The 18,476-nt window shown below is 44.8% G+C and overlaps 1 protein-coding gene across 5 annotated transcripts in view; it reads left to right on the forward strand.

The window, feature by feature from the left end:
- Window positions 1–18,476, forward strand: part of gpm6bb (glycoprotein M6Bb) — a 151,766-nt gene that overhangs the window by 39,405 nt on the left and 93,885 nt on the right. For all 5 annotated transcript variants that reach the window (XM_041212023.1, XM_041212019.1, XM_041212022.1 and 2 more), the window contains 2 exons: window positions 3,333–3,489; window positions 14,579–14,750. In XM_041212023.1, the coding sequence (XP_041067957.1) occupies window positions 3,333–3,489; window positions 14,579–14,750 (329 nt within the window). The remainder of the gene's footprint in view (window positions 1–3,332; window positions 3,490–14,578; window positions 14,751–18,476) is intronic.

Here is an 18,476-nt window from a genome sequence, read left to right on the forward strand (position 1 = left end):
GGTCCTGACTGAACTGAGACAGTGGGAAATCCTGGCTCGGGAGACCCTGCAGTGCCTGGACTGCCTCCAACAAATGTTTCCCCCTTTAAAAGGCTGTCCGGAAAATCCTTAAACGTGGCAAAACTGGCTCGCTGCTGCTTTCTTGGTTAGGGGGTTGGGGGTAGGTGAGGGGGCTGGGGGGGGTAGTGGTGGGGGGGCTGGGGGTGGGATGGAGGGGTGGGGGGCAGTGAGGGGGCTGGGGACAGGGTGGAGGGGTGGGGGGTAGTGAGGGGGCGGAGTGGAGTGATGGGGGCTGCTGAGGGGGCTGGGGGGTTAGTGGTGGGGGGGTGGTGGGTGGGATGGAGGGTGGGGGGCAGTGAGGGGGCTGGGGTCAGGGTGGAGGGGTGGGGGGTGCTGGGGGGTGGGATGGAGGGTGGGGGGTGGTGAGGGGGCTGGGGTCAGGGTGGAAAGGTGGGGGTAGGTGGTGGTTTCTACTGGACTTCCACAAGAGTTCCAGCAGAAGTCTGCCTCCACTTTTGAGGAGAATCAGGGCCATTGTGTACAGCACACATTTATATTTCTGGTGTGTTGGGGGGGGGTGGGGAATGCTCCTCGTGCCACCATAGTGCTCCCTCTGGCCTCCCCTCTCTTCCTCCTCATCCCTTGTCTTCTACTTACTTGAGGGCCACTGCTGGAAAGGCAGGGGTCTTGAAATTTAACCCCAGCCGGCTTTGAGCCTCCTGACTGATGGGCCTTATGTTTGCTTTCACTCCCAGAGCCAGGTGTTTATACCCAAGTCCTACAGCTCCTTGTATGTTGGGATCAAGACTGAACTGACCTCAGTGAAGTCACTTGTTGCATATTTCTGAGCAGTTGGTTGTAGAAGCAGTAAAGCTTAACATGAGGAGTTTATTTGGTGCAAAATTGGTGCACTGTGAATCCCCAGCTAGATCTGAAGAGGTTTGTTTTAATGTACTTTGAGTTGTAATTTGGGCTGCAGTGTCGTTGGTTAAAGCTACAATTTTTTTCCTAAAGTAAAAGGCCTATGGATATAAAGCTCCAGCTCAATATAATTACCATGCTAATAATTACCATGCTAATTAGCAGCTCACCATTTGTTATAAACTTGAACACCCAGCAAAATACTTGACCCTAAGTAAAATCTGATCTGCGATATTGCATAAGTGTTGTTACTCAAAAGTCCTTTGCAAATCATCAGGCTTGTTTGTGGAACATTGTTCCTTCTGTATGCAGTTATGACTGCTGCAATTATTTGCATGTGTGGTGCTGAAATAGCTGAAGGTTTCTACTTTGGTAGACAATAAAGTTGAAAATGGTGCTTTTTTAAAACAGCTGTAGCCTCCATTGTTTCTGTTCCTTGTGACCTTTTTATCGGTAAATATCTCATCTTTTCTGAAGGGAAGAGAAACAAAATTGATATATTTTTTGCAATGACCCCCCCACCCCGTGACTTTGAGCAACCTCCTATTAGTTAATTTGCTCTAGTATGCAGGTTGAGGATTCTGCTGATTGTCCCTGGTGTTAATGATGACCTGCAGAGATAACAGCAAGGCAAGGTGGTCCACAGTACCAACCTACCTCATTGGCCAAGCTTTTATTCTCCTGCCCTAATATCGTCTTCAGGTTCAGTGGCAATTTGTGTCTGACTGCTTGTGAGACATTTTACTGTATTGAAGGTGCTTTGTGAAGGGGTCTTTTAGCTCAGTTGACTAGATAGCTAGAGTGCAGTGCAGAATAACAGCAACAGTGTGGGTTCAATTCCCATACTGGCTGGGGTTGCTCTTGGGGCCTGCTTCCTCAGCTTTCCCAGAGTGATAGGAAGGCATGAGCCATGATTAGCAACCCTCAGGTAAAGAGCGCATGATATGGAGAGAGGGGGGAAAAGGTGCCAAATAAATGCATAGTGTTGTTGTCTACAAGAGTGATTTGCAGAAAGAAAAGGATGCCCTGTTGTGAAAAATTGTGAGTTGTGTAAACAATTCAATCCTAATCTAAACCATCACCTCCATGTTCTATGGATGGAATCTTAATTGTATTATTATGCTTTTTAGATTCTTCATCTCCAGGCTAATACTCAAAACATGCTGTACCCCCGTGTATGCTTTGAATCTGCTCCTGTTCCAGATGTGATGTGAAGTCTTGTAACATGGGACAGTAAGGAGGATACCTCTGCCTTCAGTAAAATCCCTCTACGTTGTGACATTCTCCTGTTGATCATTTGAACTTATTCTAAAGTCTGGGGAGGATAACGAGTGAAGAAGTGGAAAATCAGTTCTGAGATCCCACAGTGGGATTTAACGCTTTGTTTCAAATTTTATCTTTGTAGTTTTAGCAGAGAATTAACCCATGTTTTGTAAATGAGTGCCTACCAAAAAGAGTTTAAGACCAATGTACTAACCATTTGCGTTGTAGCATACCACAACTTAACCATGACCTTTGCACTCAGCGGGGAGTATCTTCTAACATTTATGGTTTTAGCTTCCTGGTATCACTCTGAAAGGTTCCTGCAGTTTTGGCAATTTGCTTTATTTTTAACTTTCTATGTTTACCCCAGGTGAAGATTGCAGTGTGAAGTGAAACCCCGTGGGCAGAATTTTCTGGATGGTGGGGGGTGCGGGTTGGAGAGCGGGTGTGGGCAGGAGTGGACCCAATTGGTGCCCCCGACTGTGTCTGTGCCGCCATTTTACGTGAGCGATCCAGTTGAGGCCCGCCCAGCGTGACGCACGCCGGGAAGCACTGAGCGCTCCCTGTGCGGGCAGGTGAGAATTCCCTCAATCGGGGCCTGCGGAGACACAGGGGGTGCCTCAGGGAGATTGATTTAAGTTCAGAAACATTTAATAAAGGGACAAAAAATTTAAGGACACATCCCCTTCATGTGAGACTGTCACATGAGCTGGGACCTGTCCATTCATTTTCTCAAAAATTTTTATTTAATTAATGAACCCTTCATGAAACCTCATCTCGCCCATGGATGAGGTTCCATAAAAAATGCCTGGGCTCTTCGCCTGCCCCCCCCACCAAGCTTAAGGCTGGACGGGCAGCTTTCTTAACAACTTTAATTACTTTATTAATGGCCTTAGTAGGCCTTTGCCAGTTTGGGGTGTGTAGCCCATGTGGCTGTGTGCCCGCCGAACTGACACTCTAAATGATGCACAGTGACATCGGGACGCAAGCCTGACATCACCACACGTCGTTTTACACATCGGCGAGTGGGTCCCGCTACCCCCATCCCCCCCACCCCGCTCACAGACTGGAAAATTCTTCCCTGTGTTCCGCTTGGAGCGGGTCTGCGCTGTAATCTTTAAAATGTTCCTTTTTTTTTAACTCCTCAGAATCCAGATGATGCAGTACGTCATCTATGGAATTGCTTCATTCTTCTTCCTGTATGGAATAATCCTCCTGGCAGAAGGTTTCTACACCACGAGCGCTGTGAAGGAAATTCATGGGGAGTTCAAAACAACTGTATGTGGACGCTGCATCAGTGGAATGGTATGAAGATCAGGCTGTAGTTCATCATTGCAGAGCTGTGGCATAAACAGTTCTGATATTCTGTGCCTGCCGGATAAACAGAGTTATAACATTCCAGTAAAGGAATGGGTTCAGCAGAATGAACGCTGAGCATCAGTGCAATGCTTTACTTAATTGGTTGGTCATTTTGAACTAGTTTGACTTGTGCTTCTCATACATGTAATGTATATCCAATTTTGTAACATAATGGTGCCTAGTTCAGAAGCCGGTCAAAGTAAGAACGAGGATCTTTTAAAGTCACGTTCCATTGTATATTAGGGGCCAGGTGAGATGGACTGTGGTTTTAGGTTCCAGCGGGTAGTTCCACATCGTCTGTGATGAGGATCTGCAGTTTTAAGTGTGGAATCTCCGAAAGTGCAATGCGGCAAGAGTTGTGAGGCCTGTTTGGGGACGCCCTGGCAGCTCTGCTTCTGTGTTCCAGCCAGTGTGGAATAACAAAGCAAAAAGGGCTTTCCCATGCGCGTCAACATCTTGCGGTTCTGGGTAGAAGTCATTTCTGCCAATGTTACACCAGTCGTTTCTTTTTGCCAAATCTGTCAGTCTTATTGGGAAGCACATTTCCAGTGTTCCAATCTAAAACCTCTGTGGACCTTCCACAAAGTGCGCACTTGCCAATTATATGCATGGTGTAAGGGGTCAAATCTTGTGTTATTTTAAGCCCCCATTAGGCACTATTTCCATCAGCATTACACACAGATAAATGAGGTGTATCCTTCTCCTGAGCTGGCCCATTTGGTGGAAGTGATCTATTGAAGGGGCGAATTCCTTGGAAAACTTTTCCCTATTTATTTAGGTTAGCCTGCATATTTTGATATTTTTGCACTGGAGAGCTGCGGAGTTTCCATTCAAACTATGAAACCTGCTGGCCACCAGAACATGACTGACTCCCACCTGTCGAGCAGCATGGGTTTCCATATTTACCTTCTGGATGGAGTATGAGAAAGAGGAAACAAATAAAAGGGAGTGAGGACACTTTGACTCACCTCTCCTGGACATTATGTGCTACTTTTCCAGGAACACTATTAACAGCAGTTTGTGAAGGTGAGCATCTGAAGGGAATCTCCCAGGTGGCTGTTAATGTTACAGGGTCTTGAGAAGTGCTCAATGGACCCTGTAACATAAGAGATTGGAATTGTAAGGCAGCCTGCAAGGTGGGTTTGTGTTGAGAAAACGAACATTAAAGAGTTAGCCATTGTAAGTGGCCAAAGTAAAAAGGGAAAGGTTATAGCAGTCTTACCCTGCCTGTCCTTGTCAGGTCTTTAAACTTATTGTGGCACTAGCCCACTGTTGTAGGACTGAGAGTGGTGGAATTCAGCATGACTGCCAGCTCCCTCCACTTTGCTCTCATTCAGGTGACATCCTCCTTCTGCAAACCCAGCTTGTAGTCTTTCCTCTGGTATATCTCCTGTCCAGGAGGAGTTGGGGGTCGACATCTTCAAAACTCTGGTCGACTTCTTTCTGTCACAATTTGTTTGATTCCTTCCTTGCAAATTACCGGTGTATGAGGTTGAAACCATCATGGAAACTTGAGAAATCACAAAGGATTCCTTTGGCAAGAAATCATTGTGGTTGAACATTCTGCCAAAAGTCAAAGAGATAAACATACCAGTCACCTGCTATCCCCAGGATTTGCTGGCCCAGCAGTAGTTTTTTTTTTTGAATCTTACAACAATGATTTTACTCCCACCCCTCGTGATTTATTCCTGAGTTGTACTTCTGGTCCACCGTTCAATATTCAAATAATATTTAGATAAGTCCAAATTAATTTGGGGTCAGTGGCAAAATGTATCAGGACTGCTTTGCTGTCATTACTGCTGGGCCTGTGTATTTAACTAAATTCTCAGAGATAAGAAACACAGAATGCATAGCAAGAAGCTCTAAATAGACAACGACAAGGTAGACTGTTCAGACAACTCTGAAACCTCTATGATTTTGTTTTTAATCGGACCACTCCTTTTGAAAGCATGTGTTATCAACCGCTAGATAGAACACAGTATAAACAGATGGTGCTCCAGAACTAGACAGTTTCACAGTCCGCAGGGATGTTATAATGAACAGTAGGCACATTACTGAGAGAACAGAGACACGTGACACTGTGCGTTACTGTCAGTTTTGTTCATTTGCTATATTTGAATTGCTAATGGAAGTAATAATGTTTCTATTTGATCTTTACTGCGACATTCCTATTTGCAAACTCGTATCCAAACACCTTTTGGAAAAAAATTCTACCTGCGTCACTGGACCAATGCATACAGAAGTGGAATATACATGTATTGGCCATTAAAACTGCCATCCACAAAATAAAAACCAAATAGTCGTTCACAAAAATAATTAGCTGAAAAAAGACTCTGAAATTGATCGGCCCACACCTTGGCAGTAGCTGTGATTTGTGTTGAAAGTATGAATGCCCACGTGCACTGGAATCCTGCTAACAAAGGCAACACCATTCAGGAAACAACATGCATGTAAAGTTGATGCATGGAGTGCACGCTACTGAGTGCCTGTTTTCAAAGTAACTCTACATTCCTCCCTTTCCATTCCAAAGTCCTGAAGCTGTTTTCACTTCCCAAATCAGTGCCCAACTTTCCTGGAACTCAATGTTTGAATCCCTCCAATCAGGTCATTGCCCCTGCCACATTACCAAACCAGCTCCAATGACATCCAATGTGACCATGACCAAGGTAAGCTTGTCCTTCTTGACCTGCCTGCAGCCTTTCACACGTTTCACCACACCATCCTTCCTCAATGTCTCTACCCAGGCCTTCCAGCTGGGTGGGATTGCTCTCACCTGGTTCCATTCTTATCTCTCTGGTTGTAGCCAGAGAATCACTGCCAATGGCTTTTCTTCCTGCCCTTGTACTGTTTGCTCTGGTGTCCCCGAAGGATCCATCCTTGGCCCCCCTCCTATTTCTCATTTACATGTTGCTCTCCAGCGACATCATCCAAAACCACAGTGTTAATTTTCACGTGTACACTGATGACAACGAGCTCTACCTCACCGCCATTCTGCTCATCTCATCAACTGCTGCTACATTATCAGATTGCTTCTCCAACATCTGGTACTGGATGATCAGAAATTTCTTCCAATTCAACACTGGCATTTTTTTCAGTCCCTGCTCCAAATTTCTATCCTCAGCTGCTAACTCCATTCATCTCCCTGGCAACAGCCTGAGGTTGAACCAGACTCCGTACAACCTTGCTGTCGTATTTGACCCTGAGATGAGCTTATAACAACATATCCGAGCCATCACGAAGACCGTCTACTTAAAATTGCCCAACTTCCATTCATGACTCAGTTCATCTGCTACATAATTCCTCATCCATGCCATAGTTACCTCTAGACTTGGCTGCTCTCCAACATTCCACCCTCCGTAAAGCTGAGGTCATCCAAGATTGTACTGTCCATGTGCTGACTCCCACCCCCCTGTCACTCTCGCTGATCTACATTAGCACCTGATCAAGCAACGTCTTGACTTTAAAATTCTCATCCTTGTTTTTAAATCCTTTCATGGCCTCCTGCCTCCCTATCACTGGATCTCCTCCAGCCCCACAACGCTGCAAGATATCCATGCTCAATTCATTCTGGCCTCTTGCACATCTCCCAATTTTAATTGCTCCTTCATTTTTTTAAATCAAAAATAAACTTTATTCATGAAATTTGGAAAGCTTCATTACATAACAGTTTGAATTTGACAGCACATAAAATGCAATCCACATCAGTTTCTTTCTCTACATCTCATGAGGTGCCTCACCACACCTTCCATTACAACTTAGATTTATAATGGGCATTTACATCTCTTTTTTATGCATTCACAGGATGTGGGTGTCACTGGCTGTGCCAGCATTTATTGCCCATCCCCAATTTCCCTTGAGAAGGTGGTGGTGAGCTGCCTTCTTGAACCACTGCAGTCCATGAGGTGTAGGTACACCCACAGTGCTGTTAGGAAGGGAGTTCCAGGATTTTGACCCAGTGACAGTGAAGGAACAGTGATATATTTCCAAGTCAGGATGGTGAGTAGCTTGGAGGGGAACTTCCAGGTGGTGGTGTTCCCATTTCTTTGCTGCCTTTGCCCTTCTACATGGTAATGGTTGTGGATTTGGAAGGTGCTGTCTAATGAGCCTTGGTGAGTTCCTGCAGTGCATCTTGTAGATGGTACACACTGCTGCTACTGTGTGTCAGTGATGGAAGGAGTGAATGTTTGTGGATGGGGTGCCAATCAAGCAGGCTGCTTTGGCCTGGATGGTGTCCAGCTTCTTGAGTGTTGTGGGAGCTGCATTCATCCAGGCAAGTGGAGAGTATTCCATCACACTCCTGACTTGTGCCTTGTCGATAGTGGACAGGCTTTGGGGAGTCAGGAGGTGAGTTACTTGTCGCATGATTCCTAGCCTCTGACCTACCCTTGTAGCCACTGTATTTATATAGCTAGTCCAGTTCAGTTTCTGACCAATAGTAACCCCCAGGATGTTGATAGTGGGGGATTCAGTGATGGTAATGCCATTGATTGTCAAGGGGTAATGGTTAGATTCTCTCTTGTTGGAGATGGTCATTGCCTGGCACTTGTGTGGCATGAATGTTACTTACCACTTGCCAGCCCAAGCCTGGATATTGTCCAGGTCTTGCTGCATATGGACATGGACTGCTTCAGTAACTGAGCAGTTGTGAATGGTGCTGAACATTGTACAATCATCAGCGAACATCCTCACTTCTGACCTTATGATGGAAGGAAGGTCATTGATGAAGCAGCTGAAGATGGTTGGGCCGAGGACACTACCCTGAGGAACTCCTGCAGTGATGTCCTGGAGCTGAGATGACTGACCTCCAACACCCACAACCATCTTCCTTTGTGCTCGGTATGACTCCAACCAGCGGAGAGTTTTCCCCTGATTCCCATTGACTCCAGTTTAGCTAGGGCTCCTTGATGCCACACTCGGTCAAATGCTGCCTTGATGTCAAGGGCAGTCACTCTCACCTCACCTTAGGAGTTCAGCTTTTTTGTCCATGTTTGAACCAAGGCTGTAATGAGGTCAGGAGCTGAGTGGCCCTGGCGAAACCCAAACTGGGCATCAGTGAGCAGGTTATTGCTAAGAAAGTGCCACTTGATAGCACTGTTGATGACCCCTTTCATTACTTTATCGGTGATCGAGAGTAGACTGATGGGACAGTAATTGGTTGGGTTGGAATTATCCTTTTTGTGTACAGGACATACCTGGGCAATTTTCCACATAGCTGGGTAGATGCCAGTGTTGTAGCTGTACTGGAGCAACTTGGCTAGGGGCGCGGCATGTTCTGGAGCACAAGTCTTCAGTACTATTGTTGGAATATTCAGGGCCTTTGTAGTATACAGTGCCTTCAGCTGTTTCTTGATGATATGTGGAGTGAATCGAATTGGCTGAAGACTGGCATCTATGATGCTGGGGACCTCCGGAGGAGGCTGAGATGGATCATCCACTCGGCACTTCTGGCTGAAGATTGTAGCAAATGCTTCAGCCTTGTCTTTTGCACTGATGTGCTGGGCTCCCCCATCATTGAGGATGGGGACATTTGTGGAGCCTCCTTCGCTAGTGAGTTGTTTAATTGTCCACCACCATTCACGGCTGGATGTGGCAGAACTTAGATCTAATCTGTTGGTTGTGGAATTGCTTAGCTCTGTCTATCATTTGCTGCTTATGCTGTTTGGCTTGCAAGTAGTCGTGTGTTATAGCTTCACCAGGTTGACACTTCATTTTTAGGTATGCCTGGTGCTGGTCCTGACATGCCCTCCTGGATTGAGCCCCTGGCTTGATGGTAATGGTAGAGTGGGGGATATGGCCAGCCATGAGGTTACAGATTATGATTGAATACAATTCTGCTGCTGCACCCCTTGAGTTGCTAGACCTGTTCTAAATCTATCCCATTTAGCACATTGGTAGTGCCACACAACACAATGGAGGGTATCCTCAATTTGAAATTGGGACTTTGTCTCCATAAGAACTGTGAGGTGGTCACTCCTACCGATACTGTCATGGACAAATGCATCTGTGGCGGGCAGGTTGGTGAGGATGAGGTCAAGTATGTTTTTCCCTCACCACCTGCTACATACCCAGTCTAGCAGCTATGTCCTTTAGGACTCAGCCAGCTCGGTCAGTAGTGGTGCTACCGAGGCACTCTTGGTGATGGACATTAATGTCCCCCAACCATTCTGACCCTTGCCATCCTCAGTGCTTCCTCCAAGTGGTGTTCAACATGGAGAAGCACTGATTCCTCAGCTGAGGGAGGGTGGGACGTGATCATCAGCAGGAGGTTTCCTTGCCCATGTTTGACCTGATGCCATGAGACTTCATGGGGTCCAGAGTCGATGCTGAGAACTCCCTCCTGACTGTCTACCAATGTGCCCCTGCTGGGTGTGTCCTGCCTGTGGGACAGGATATACCCAGGGATGGGGTGATGGTGGAGTCTGGGACATTATCTATAAGTTATGATTCCGTGAGGATGACTATGTCAGGCTGTTGCTTGACTAGTCTGTGAGACAGCTCTCCCAATTTTGGCACTAGCCCCTAGACATTAGTAAGGAGGACTTTGCAGGGTTGGGAGGGCTGAGTTTGTCAATGTTATTTCCAGTCTCTAGGTCAATGCCTAGTGGCCCGTCCAGATCTATTCCTTACTGAATTTTTAGCGGTTCGATACAACTGAGGCTTGCTCTGTCATTTCAGAGTCAACCACATTACTACAGATCTGGAGTCACATGTAGGGACGACAGATTCACTTCCCTAAAGGACATTAGTGAATTGGATGGGTTTTTATGACAACCGACAATGGTTTTACAGTCATCGTTAGACTTTTAATTCCAGATTTTTATTGCATTCAAATTCCACCATTTGCTGTGTTGAGATTTGAACCGGGTCCCAGAGCATTACCCTGGGTCTCTGGATTACTGGTCCAATGACAATACCAGTACACCACTGCCTCCCCCAAGTCCTAATCATCTTGTCAATTGTCCTCTGGTAGATGCAGCTTGAGGCGTTTTACACAGTTTCCAGCCACTCTCTGTACTAAGCAGGTCCTTAGACAGTGACCTTTCCCCATTGAGCCTCTTCAGCATTGCCCCAAGCTTTAGTGCATCCTTCAGCATGCAGGCCTAGACCTCAGAATGTGCCTGTCTGCAACATTGGCTGTCAGCTGCTCTTTGCATGGGAAGATCTGCTAGTTTTGGGCAGATCAAAGAGCATCTTTCACCAAACTGATAGTCCTCCAGCTGCAATTTTTCTCTGTGTGCGTCCCTGGGCACAGTTTATAGAGCACCAAGTCCTGTGTCATGGAGCTGCTCAGATAAACCTTTACAAAAACCTTTTCATGTTTTTCCACGCCTGCTTTGCAAATGCGCATTTCCAGAAGGAGGTGGGCAATGGTCTCTTCTCCACCACAAGTGCCTTGAGGGCAACTTGCGTTGGGGGTGAGACTCTGACTGTGTAGGAAGATTTTGACAGGAAGGGTGCTTCTCATAAGTAGTTCTGCCAAATGACTTTGGCACTCTGCACAGTAAACCATCCAACAGGATCCACCATTCCCTTCATCTGTGGGGCCTCTAGGACATAGCATACAGCTCACTGCCTGATGGACTTAAGGTCAAAGGTTTTTTCAGCACAAACTTTGCCATGTGAGAGAGATTGTACAGCCACGCCTAACCGACTGGAGCATTCCACGGCAACATGGCCAGACCCATCTTTCACAACACTTTGTAAAAATATTATTATTTTATGTACTCACCAGTTTATTATTTCGTCTACGCTGCTCCAGCTCATGGACCTTGGCCAGGAAGCAGTGGGAGTGCAGGTTGAGGGCCTTGAGGTGGCTGAAGTTAGAACTCGGGTTGTTATGCAGCACCACAGTGATGGGTAAAAGCAAAATACTGCAGACGCTGGAAATCTGAAACAAAAACAGAAAATGCTGGAAAAACTCGGCAGGTCTGGCAGCATCTGTGGAGATAAAGACAGTGTTGACGTTTTGAGTCCGTATGGCTATTCTTCAGTGATGGGTTTGGGCTTGGTCAGGCCACAGCTCAACAGTAGAGGCATCACCTCCGGGTTCATGGTCAAGACCAGGCTTTATGAGGAAAGTGGAGTGCTTCTGAACAGGCCTGGAAGATAATGTATGACGGTTGCTGACAATTGAGCTTTCAGCCAAGCTCTCCATATTCCCCAGTGCCAGAAGGCCCAATGAAGTGGCCATAGGCAGGAGTCCTTAGCCCAGAGAGAGAGAACGAGAGACGAGCAGGGAAAGGCTGCCTGGGCCTCAATGCTGGTGTGCAGTCTCAGAGGAGGAGGAGCTCGCGACTCCATTCCCTGTTTCTGGGATCTTAGTTGGGGTTGTGACCCACAGTTTGGGAACCACCGCCCTAAGTTCTGTAACTCTCTCCCCACATCTCTCTGCTTCCTCACCTCTCTTTCCTCCTTAAATACGCTCCTAAAAACCTATCTCTTTGACCAGGCTTTTGATCATTGGCTCTGATATCTCCTTATGTGGCTCGGTAAATATTGCTTTAACCAGTCTGGTGAAACACCTTGGGATCTTTTAATACTTTACAATTGCTGTTTAAACCAGGTTGCTGTTATGTTAGTGTGAAAGTGACTCTATCTGTAGAAACATAAAGCCTCAGGCTGCTCTATATCAGAAGAGAGGTATATTAAGGGCTGAATTTTATCCAGGGGCTGGGGTATTAATTGATATTTATAGTATAGTTATATAATATCATAGTATAATTTTGGTATTAATTAGAAATAAAATGACAACTTTAAGGGAAAATTTGGATCTATGTGTCCTACCAGCACAGTGCTACTTTACTAATATCAAAAGAAGCTAATATAAATAAGTTTTCTAGGGTTAAAGCTAATGGCTGTTAAGGTACAATCTATTCATGACCTGGTGTATTAGAAGCCACAAGAGTTAGTGTTCGTTTTGACCTGGTGTCACAAGAAATGGAGGTTGTAGCACTCCAGGGGGCGGCTAAGACAGTTATTATAAAATATTGCTGAAAAGAAAGAGATACATTTTGTCAAAGGGTTTGATCTTACACTTATCAGGACAATTCGCAAGAATATCAATGTTTCAGTTAAACAAAATAAGTGACATTAATTTGCTTGTTCATTCCCCAGGGCAATGCATTGCCCAATCAGAGTCAAGCTGCCTGCTTTAAATTTCAAACAATGCTTGACAGTTAACTGTCAGTCACCATCAACTGGTGCATTTTCCATGGTTATTATAAAATAATTAAATTCAACGTGATCTGGGCATCAGAGAAAAGCAGGCAGATGTGACTATTTAACTTTGAAAGGAACTAATTCCAAAGAAACTGGCAAACAACTTCAGCAAACTGATTGGGTAGACTAAACAGCATTTGAGAGAACAACTGGGACATCTTTAAAGATATAATGTTGGGTAGGCAGGATAAATACATCCCTCCAAGTATTAAGCTCTTGTAATCCACCAGGTGATCTAGATGCCTGCAAAATCAGTCAGCAGATTGTAAACCATCTGTTATCAGATTTCTGTAACTGTTAACATACTCACACAGTGAATGCACTGTTTTCCTTTAGTTGACACAGGGTCATTCAAAAGTTAGAACAGGGACATCCAGGAGCATTTAATTAATTACAGAGGGTATTCCCAGGGGAGTGTGTCGATATCTGCAGGAAGTTCCTAGAGGAGTGTATCTGCAGGACATTCCTCCAAGTTTGTCAGTATTTTCAGGGGATCCAGAAAGTTTACCTTATAAAGTTTGTCAATATAGCCACTGGAGTATGTCAGTGTTCCCCCAGAACATGACAATATTCCCCTGGAATGTATCCATTTTTTTTATTCATTCAAGGGATGTGGGCTTCGCTGGCTAGACCAGCATTTATTCCCATCCCTAGTTGCCCTTGAGAAGGTGGTGCAGAGCTGCCTTCTTGAGCCGCTGCAGTCCATGTGGTGTAGGTACACCCACAGTGCTGTTCGGAGGGAGTTCCAGGATTTTGACCCAGCGACAGTGAAGGAACGGCGATATATTTCCAAGTCAGGGTGGTGAGTGGGAACTTCCAGGTGGTGGTGTTCCCACGTATCTGCTGCCCTTGTCCTTCTAGATGGTAGTGGTTGGGGGTTTGGAAGGTGCTGTCTGAGGAGCCTTGGTGAGTTTCTGCAGTGCCCTGGAATATGTCCAGGGTAATATTGGCACGTTTTGGGGGAAATACTGCATGATTCCTAGCAAGAGCAGATCAGAGGCTAGAAATCCTGAGGTGAGTAACTCACCTCCTGACTCCCCAAAGCCTGTCCACCATCTACAACGCACAAGTCAGGAGTGTGATGGAATATTTCTCACTTGCCTGGGTGAGTGCAGCTCTAACAACACTCAAAGCTTGACACCGTCCAGGACAAAGCAGCGCACTTGATTGGCACCACATCCACCACCAATGCATTGCAGCAGCAGTGTGTGTACCATCTACAAGATGCACTGCAGGAATTCACCAAGGTTCCTTGGACAGCACCTTCCAAACCCATGACCACTACCATCTAGAAAGACGAGAGCAGCAGATAGATGGGAACAGCACCACCTGGAAGTTCTCCTCCAAGCCACTCACCATTCTGACTTGGAAATATATCACCGTTCCTTCACTGTCACTGGGTCAAAATCCTGGAACTCCCTTCCTAACAGCACTGTGGGTGTACCTACACCATATGGGCTGCAGCGGTTCAAGAAGGCAGCTCACCACCAACTTCTCAAGGGCAACTAGGGATGGGCAATAAATGCTGGTCCAGCCAGCTAAGCCCACACCCCATGGAATGTGTCAGTATTGTCCTCTAATGTGCCATTATTTGCAATCTATCCCCAGAAGTGTGTCAGTATTTGTAGGAATCTCCTGAAATGTGTCAATATGTGTAGCAGGTACACAACAGAAAAACTTAAAAACTGTGAACCTAAAGCACCATTTTGGAGATGTACCTATTGTATAATCATGCCATCTAAATTTTGCATGCTCAATTTGTTTTCTGTATATATGTGTACTTATATATTGATTGATTGTTTTAATTTCTCTCCAGTTTGTCTTTCTGACCTACGTGTTGGGAATAGCATGGCTCGGAGTTTTTGGCTTTTCCGCTATCCCAGTCTTTATTTATTACAACATGTGGTCAACCTGTCAGACCATCAATTCCCCACCAGCCAATCTGACGATGATGATTGATGAGATTTGTGTGGACATCCGACAGTACGGTAATGTACATCCGATTTGTCCTTTGCCATTATCTGTTAGGAGCATCATCTGCATATGATTCTATTGGGAGAAATTAATGTGGCAGCGCATAATGATGTCAGTATCTGCTGGCTGACCTGAGGCCCAAATTCATAGACCCATTCAGGAAAGTACACTAACATTGGCTTTAGCTTATTAAAAATCCCACTGAACCTATAGTGGCCAGTATTGCATTAGGACATTTGAAATCCTTCCTAGAAGGCAAGGGGTGTGTTAGTACACATTAGCTCCAGTGTAACAGACACAGATTCAATGCACATTGTAGTGCTGCCTGTTGTATTAGTCAATTAAAAAAAAGACCAGAGCTATATAAATCCACTATTTTCATTCTACGCTGTCAATCATACAAACCACTCCCAGGTCAGAGTAAAAAGTCTGGAAAGTTCCTGTACCTGCTGTTGATACAAGTTTCAATCCAATATTGATGCACACATCAAGATATCATGGGTTGTGACTTGCGCTCAGGCTGCGCTTATACCTGCCAACCTTAATCTGATCCCTAGGTTGGTAGACAGTGCATCAGTCGGTCATTATATTGGTAGGTAGTGATCTGCCTAAGGGTAGATTGTCTGTTCATTTCTCCACACCTCATGGTGTTGTGCTTTCCTCTTCAGTTGCTCATAACAGTTGCTCCCATTTTCACTTACAAATTGTCTAACATCGTCATTCTATTTTTCCCTGTTGGTCTACATCCCTCTAATCTTCCTTCAGTCACCTCCTTCAGCAAGTTCTCATGTCTGAGAATATGGTCAATCCAACCTTGTTGCCTTTTCTTAATGATATTCACTAAAATCCAACATTTCCTCCTCCACCATCCTGAGATCTTCTTTGCTGTTGTGTTCTGTAGATCTCACCACCTTCACCAATGGAGCTCCTCCTTTCTGTACTTCATCTAGTGCTCCTCTTATCATGGCTTCTGCATAGAAATTAGAGTAATGACGACAGTACACAGCCTTGACTCACCCTGCACCCATCATTATAAAGAGCCTAATTTTCTAATTTTTACAAAAATGATCGTGTGCTGGGCCAAACCCTGGGTGTGCTGCACGGAGGAGGGAGAGGTTAGACAGTGCCCAGCTTTCTGAGGTAAATTCTGCCTCCTACTTTGACAGAGCTATAGAGAAGTAGATGATAAATGTAGATGAGCACCTTGGAAAACGTGTCCAAGTTAAGGACCAAGTTAGAAAGAGACAAAAACTACAGCATTAGTTTGGAGTAGGGCAGATTTTTAAAAACGACGAGTGAGCTTGCTGAGGTGTGGTGGGAAAAGAAATAGGCTCATGGGACTGTCAGTCAACCATGTGCTTTTTTTTAACAGGACATTGCAAAAATGCAGCATGAATATATATACTATGTTGAGGATAAATAAAGAAGCTTGAAACAAATTAAAATTAAAGAAAATGACGTAAGAAAATGATATGCTAAAAATAAGAGAATATGAGAAAATGAAGAAATGGAAGTAGTGTAAGGAGAACACCTCCTTCAAAAATATTGAGGTACAAAATAAGAAGAAATGCATTCAATAAATAAACTAATAAAAATAATTATTCAATGTGAGGTGAAGCCATGGTATGTAATAAATTGGGTTAAAAATCTGGTTAGAAGTCAGGGATGAGAGAGCAGGAGTTGGAAGTGGGTAACAGCATCACAATGTTCTGTTGTGGGACCATGTGTGTTCTTATGTGCATAAATCATTTAAATATAGAGCTAGAAATGTCTTGTCAAAATTTGCACACAATATTAAAATCGGGGACATGGTAACTAATTCTGAGGATCAAAGGCAGGTGCAAGGAAACCTCCTGCTGGTTACTACCTACCCCACTCTCTCAGCTGATGAATCAATACTCTTCCATTTTGAATACCACTTGGAGGAAGCATTGAGGGTAGCAAGGGCACAGGATGTACTCTGGGTGGGAAATTTTATTGTCTGTCACCAAGAGTGGCTCGGTAGCACCACTACTGTCCAAGCTGGCTGAGTCTTGAAGGACATATCTGCCAGACTGGACCTGTGGCAGGTAGTGAGAGAACCAACACGAGGGAAAGACCTACTTGACTTTGCCCTCACCAATCCAACTGGCACAGATGCATCTGTCTGTGACAGTACTGGTAGGAGTGGCTATCACTACCAATGCCACCACCCCGCCCCCCCCCCCTCTCTCCCTGCACAGTTCTTTTGGAGACAAATTCCCATCTTCACTCTGAGGGTACCGTCCATCATGTTGTGTGCTAAATGGAATAGATTCAGAACAGATCTCGCAATTCAAAACTGGGCACTGTGGACCATCAGCAGCAGCAGCAGAATTGTTTTAACCACAATCTTTAACCTTGTGGTCTGGCATATCCCTCACTCTGCCATTAACATCAAGCCAGGGACCAGCTCTGGTTCAATGAGGAGTGTGGAGGTGCATGTCAGGAGCAGCACTGAGTGTACCTAAAAATGAGTTTCCAACTCGGTGAAGCCAAAACCACGTGCATGCTAACCAGCGAAGGCAGCACCATAGAGAGAGCTAAGCGATCCCACAACCAACAGAGCAGATCAAAACCCTGTCTGTCCTGTCACGTTCATCCGTGGATGGTGATGGACAGTTAGAAAAATGGGAGAAGGAGGCCCCATGACCATACTCAATAACAGCAGAGCACTTGAGTGAAAAAAATAAAGCTGAGGCATTTGCAATTATCATCAGCCAGAAGTGCTGATTGGATGATCCATTTTAACCTTCCCCTGAAATCCCAACCATTGCAGAAGCTGGTCTTCAGCCCAGCTTGATTCACTCTACTTGAAAGCAAGAAACAACTGAACACGCTGAGCATAAGAACATTAGGCCCCTCTAGCCTGCTCCACCATTGAACAAGAATCTGGCTTAAAGACATTAAAGAGACAAGATTACAATCTACTCAATACAGAGAGCTTAATTTAAAAAAGAAATGGAAGTGCAAGTTCAAAACCATTTTGAACAGTTTGAAGACTAAGGAAATCATTCAATATGGGAAATGTTCAATATGAGAAATGTTCAAAGACAAGAGAAAAATAACCAAAAATGGATGACAGATGAAATATTGGAGCTGATGGAGTACAGGACAAAGATGAAGCAAATAGATCAATGGAAATATCAGGAATTGGATAAAAGGATCCAACAAAATTTGAAGAGAAAGAAAAATAGCTGATCAAAAAATGTGAAGGAATAGAAAAAGGTAAAGAAACATGCTCAAGAATAATACTTAAAAATATTAGGGAAATGACAGGAAAAGTTGGGTGTACATCTGGTGGGTGCAACAAAGGGAAACATGGGGAAGTTATCATAGAAAGTGACGACATGCTTTCAAGATGCAAGATGAACTGAATACAGGCTTATTTGAGGACCATTCACAAGACGGAAAGCCAACAATCAAGAAAGCTATGGGTGGTCCAAAGATCATGAAAGACAAAGTAAGAACAGCAATAAATAAGATGAAAAGCAATAAAGCTAAAGGTCCAGACGAAATAGTCACTGAGCAAATTAAAAGTTTAGAGGAATTTGGAATAGATAAACTTAGTTATATTTAGACGTTTATGACGTGGGAAAAATCCCAGAAGACTTAAGTAAACCAATACTTTTTGCACTCCCTGAAAATCCTGGAGCAACTGAATATGAATTCCATCACATACTCAGTGTGATGAGCCACATTACTAAGACCCTTCTTCGAGT

This window comes from Carcharodon carcharias, chromosome 18 (genome assembly GCF_017639515.1).
Source record: "Carcharodon carcharias isolate sCarCar2 chromosome 18, sCarCar2.pri, whole genome shotgun sequence".
Classification (NCBI taxonomy): domain Eukaryota; kingdom Metazoa; phylum Chordata; class Chondrichthyes; order Lamniformes; family Lamnidae; genus Carcharodon; species Carcharodon carcharias.